This window comes from Poecilia reticulata, linkage group LG20, assembly GCF_000633615.1.
Source record: "Poecilia reticulata strain Guanapo linkage group LG20, Guppy_female_1.0+MT, whole genome shotgun sequence".
NCBI lineage: Eukaryota > Metazoa > Chordata > Actinopteri > Cyprinodontiformes > Poeciliidae > Poecilia > Poecilia reticulata.
This window is the reverse complement of record NC_024350.1, coordinates 19,439,113-19,442,851: the sequence shown is the minus strand read 5'-3', so window position 1 is coordinate 19,442,851 and position 3,739 is coordinate 19,439,113. Positions and strand designations below refer to the sequence as shown.

Below are 3,739 nucleotides of genomic sequence, written 5' to 3'. Positions count from 1 at the left end.
AAATAAGCTCGAGGTTGTGGACAAGCTGAGCTCATATTACGACTTGCTACGTTGTGAACGTGAAGAGTGCGTAGAAAATGGAGGATTTTATTCATGGACGCATACAATCGGTGTTTGACCGGATTTACAAAGGATGTACGAACTCTTCAGGGGGATAACAAGGTTCTGGTGACCGGCAGAGTAAGTACATAAAGCAGGGGTCCCCAAACGTTTTCCTGTGAGGGCCACATAGCTTTTCCCTTCCCTGGTGGGGGGCCGGAGTCAGTTTGTAACAGAAAAAGTGTGACACGTTTATCACCTGCGCTGCCGGAAATTGTTGACGGGGGGGGCGCATTACTCGATTGATTTTTTACCCAGAAAGCACATGGGCAAAAACCGTTAGTGAAACGGTCACTGGGGCTGACTAGTATATATTCCATTAATTAGTAAATTAATTTAAGTAATTTTAACATATGAATTTATCATATGTTAACATAAAGGCTCGTTTTGAAGTATAAGCTGCTACTTACAGGCTTCGAAGGGCGTTCATAACAAACACGTGTGTTCATCTGCTCTACTGCTAGCAAACAACCGTACTGATTAAATAACATAAAAGTCAAGCTGTTCCCTAAAAGTCCAACAGATGGCAGCAATGCGCCATGCAAAACAAAACACCCACAGTTTACAGGACACTCTTCCTGCTAAAGAGCCCCCTGGTGGTTATACCGGAAAATACAACATACGAAAAAAAATCTGAATGCTCTCTGGTATTGTTCAGGGGGCCGGACCAAATGTGGAGGCCGCGGGCCGTAGTTTGGGGACCACTGACATAAAGTAACAAACACGCACTCTACATGTCCGTCTTAGCTAGCAGGTAAAAGCTACATTAGCTAAGCTAATTTTACTAGTTCGGCTGTAAGAACTACAGTAAATATCTGATATTTATATTAGAATCACACAGAGGTGAGTAGAGTACTGTAAGATTTAATGTACTTACGTTGTTTATAAGTTAGACAGGAACGAGACCAGATCTAGTTTTAAACTTGTGGTTTGTTTGCTGTTGCCATGGCAACTCCATAGCAACTGCCTGCCAAAATGGCTGTCTGTTACAAAATCACACGGGAACTATGTATTAATTACATAGAAAGCTCTGCAGCTTATGTCTTCATTACAGTAGCTTCGTAACAATAAATAACACCCTGTATTCATCTGTCTGAGAAGAAGAAGAGCAAAACAAGATGGCAACAATCAGTCACCTTTCTAACGTGGACCTTCTTTAAGTGCCACTAATCAATAGGTGGCTGTTATGTGTCATCAGAGCACAAAAGCAGTCTGGTTCTGGTTAAAAAAATCTGACATGGAGAATGAAAGCTAAACAGAACCTCCACAGGAAACAAACGCTGAATGTAGAATACATGAAATAAGTTACATCAGCCTGACCAGCAGCTCACATGATACCAGGTTATTTACAACATTATCTGTACATTTAAGCATAAATACATCGCCTCAGGATTTACATGGCATCACTTAAGAGGAGGCATTCTGCTGCAGCCACCGACAAACTCTGCAAACTAAATCTAGAACCCAGCAAGCTGCTCGGTCAGCTGAGAAGGAGGATCGCAAAGCATCAGTGAGCATCAGCCTTCAAGTCTGGACAGAGCTTCTCACTTATTACCTTGTTTAAAGGTGGAAAGTATTCACACCCCTTTGTATTTTCTGCTGTTTTAGTTGCAGATCTATTATAAAAAGCCATTAAAGCTGTAATATGTTACTATTATTAAAAAGTACTTTATATATTTGTTAAAACTGTCAGTGTGCTGTGATAGTTTGGCATGACAAATGAGTTATGAAAAATTGAACTACTTTGCCTTCTCCTTAGAAAGGCAGTGCTACCTAGAAACAACCAATCAGAAAGGAGGCGGGTCTTACAGCTGCCAATCACTCTCTGGCTAGTTAGCATAGCCACTGATAGCAGGAAAACAGTTTTTCTGTAGCTGAAAGTTGTTTCTTTGCCATTAGCACATTTAGTAGTTGATTGACAGCAGTAAGACCCTCCTCCTGGCTCTGACAGGTTGTTATGTTGACAGTTTTAACAAATATGTAAGACATTTGTATAAATTTACACACTGCAGCTTTTATGACAAAGTAAAGACGTTGTTGCATTTGTGCAAAACAAACACATTTAAGTTAGAAAAATATCATCAATACTGTAAAGGATTTGCTTAAAACGTGATATTTTCTGGGTAAATATACTACATCATGAGTTCACATATTGTTTCCTGACGCTGTGTCCAAGAGAGCACTGAGAATAAGGATTTGTTAAAAATGATCATCATAATTTCAGGTTTTACCAAGATTGTCCAATCAGGCTGCAGCAATTTAAACATAATATCTACTAAAGCATCCGAACTGGTTGCTGTGACACTGAACATTGAGCTGCAGTGAATCTCATTTCCACTGATCCTCCTTCAGATGTTTCTGCGACTTGATTGGAGTCCATCTGCAGACTGAACTGGATTTAGGACTTCTCTAAATAAAGTATCCTGGATTGTGTCAAAGTACAACTTTAAGGAAAGAGACAGAGGACAGTTCTGAGACTAAAGGTAAAACAATGAACAAAAGAGGCTTCTGTGATCAAACCTGGACTTAAATCCAGCTGGAAAAATGAACAAAATATTACTATCTATAGCAAATGGTAGAAAAAAACCCCCAAAATGCAACTTGACAAAGGGGTGTGAATACTTTCTGCTGGTGCTGTACACCTAATCAATAAGATCCAGTGAAACCATTAGCCTTTAGAAGTTAGCCAGCAGTCCACCTGGATGGACTCTGTGGTTGTAACGTGATAAAATGTGGGAACGTCTAAAGGCCGTGATCTTCTGGAGCGGCGAGTCGTCCAGGCGCCTCGGCGTCACCGGATCAGGAGCCGTCAGCGTCTGATTGGCCCTCAGGTCAACTTCCTGTTCACACACAAAGCGCTTCCCTTAGTCCTGATCGCTTCTGAACTCACAGCTTATCAATATGTTGATTTCAGACAGAGATGGGTAGAGTACACAAAATTATACTTAAGTAAGAGCAGCATTACTTCAACATATTTTTACTCAAATAAAAGTACAAAGTAGCTGCCGAGAAATTACTCAAGTCAGAGAAAGAAAAGTATTTAGTAAAAATAAACTCAAGTACTGAATAACTGAACAAAATATCAGTTATTTAATGTTTAAAAATTACACAATCAGATGGACCAAAATATAACGTTAAATGAACATTTTTGGTATTTTAAACACCAAAGTAGACTTTTTAACAAATACTTTTTTACTCGTACTTGAGTAATTTCTTACTTATTATGTTCACTTGAGTAAAAATATGTTGAAGTTGTGCTATTCTAACTTGAGTACAATTTTTGGGAACTCTGCCCTCCTCTTCAGTGACAAAATCTTCTAAGTGAACAGGACCAAATGATGATGATGATGATGATGGAAGGAAATGTATTTATTGGTTCTCTCCTCGTCTTTTCTTGAATCACCTGTTGCAATGCGGTCCGTATGCGTCCAGCATGACGGTGCTGGCCTGCTCCAGGTCCCACCGGTGGCGTTGCAGCAGCTCCTCACACTCGGCTCTCGACCTCAAACCCAAACGAAACAGCTGCTCCACCTGCAGCCAGAGGGTGGAGGAATTTAACACGAGAAGAACAGTTCATCTGAATTTAATACGAGAAGAACAGTTCATCTGAATTTAATACGAGAAGAACAGTTCATCTGAA

General features: G+C 40.1%; 1 protein-coding gene across 2 annotated transcripts in view; it reads right to left on the bottom strand.

Moving 5' to 3' along the window:
* Positions 1-2,040: 2,040 nt before the first annotated feature.
* The window catches only part of tnk2a (tyrosine kinase, non-receptor, 2a), a 21,297-nt gene continuing 19,598 nt past the window's right edge, over positions 2,041-3,739 (bottom strand). For both annotated transcript variants that reach the window (XM_008396476.2, XM_008396474.2), the window contains 2 exons: positions 3,503-3,630; positions 2,041-2,939 (listed from right to left, as the gene is read on the bottom strand). In XM_008396476.2, the coding sequence (XP_008394698.1) occupies positions 2,927-2,939; positions 3,503-3,630 (141 nt within the window). In that variant the 3' untranslated portion in view covers positions 2,041-2,926. The remainder of the gene's footprint in view (positions 2,940-3,502; positions 3,631-3,739) is intronic.